The sequence below is a fragment of the Propithecus coquereli genome, unplaced genomic scaffold (genome assembly GCF_000956105.1).
Source record: "Propithecus coquereli isolate 6110/MARCELLA unplaced genomic scaffold, Pcoq_1.0 Scaffold9954, whole genome shotgun sequence".
NCBI lineage: Eukaryota > Metazoa > Chordata > Mammalia > Primates > Indriidae > Propithecus > Propithecus coquereli.
The window spans coordinates 1-572 of NW_012156345.1; the positions used below are offsets into that span (position 1 = coordinate 1).

The following is a 572-nucleotide window of genomic DNA, read 5'->3' on the forward strand; positions in this document are numbered from 1 at the left end:
GAGTGGCCCTCCCTGCCCTTCTGCCGGTACCGCTTGTGGCCGTAGGGCGGGGGCTGCGGGGGGTGGTGGGCGTCCGGCGGGGCCTGGGCCAGCAGGTAGTGGCCGGAGGCTCTGCCGGGCTTGCTGCCGCCGGGCAGCCCGGGCGGCTTCCCTGTGCCCTTGGGGGACCTGAGCAGCGGCTTCTCCTGCCCCTTCGGCCGGGGCTGCGTATCCAGGGCCCGGACAGGCTCAGCGGCCAGTGCAGCGTGGTCGGCCAGCACCTGGGACCTGCGGTGCTGCAGGACGTGGGCGTCCGGCTCCTGGGAGCGGGACCTGCTCTGCAGGTGTGCAGCCTTGGCGTGGTGCTCCTGCCTGGCCGGCGCCAGAGGGGACCCTGCGGGCAGGGGACAGAGCGTGAGGCCCCGGCGTGTGGGCTCGGAAACACGGGTTAGGTTTCTGTCCCCTCTTTGCAAAAGTCACGTGTCACCAAGGGCCGCACGGGGAGGGCAGTGCAGACGGCCACGTGCCCAGGCTCCGGCCGGGAGCGGGCTCCAGGGCGGCTCCATTCCAGAGGACCTCTGCTGTCACCCACA

The 572-nt window shown here is 72.6% G+C and overlaps 1 protein-coding gene across 1 annotated transcript in view; it reads right to left on the reverse strand.

Annotated features, from left to right (window-relative positions):
• Positions 1-7: 7 nt before the first annotated feature.
• Positions 8-572, reverse strand: part of LOC105827254 (protein naked cuticle homolog 2-like) — a gene marked incomplete at both ends in the record, with an annotated part of 11602 nt that continues 11037 nt past the window's right edge. The window contains one exon of the mRNA XM_012665314.1: positions 8-351. Within this exon, the coding sequence (XP_012520768.1) occupies positions 8-351 (344 nt within the window). The remainder of the gene's footprint in view (positions 352-572) is intronic.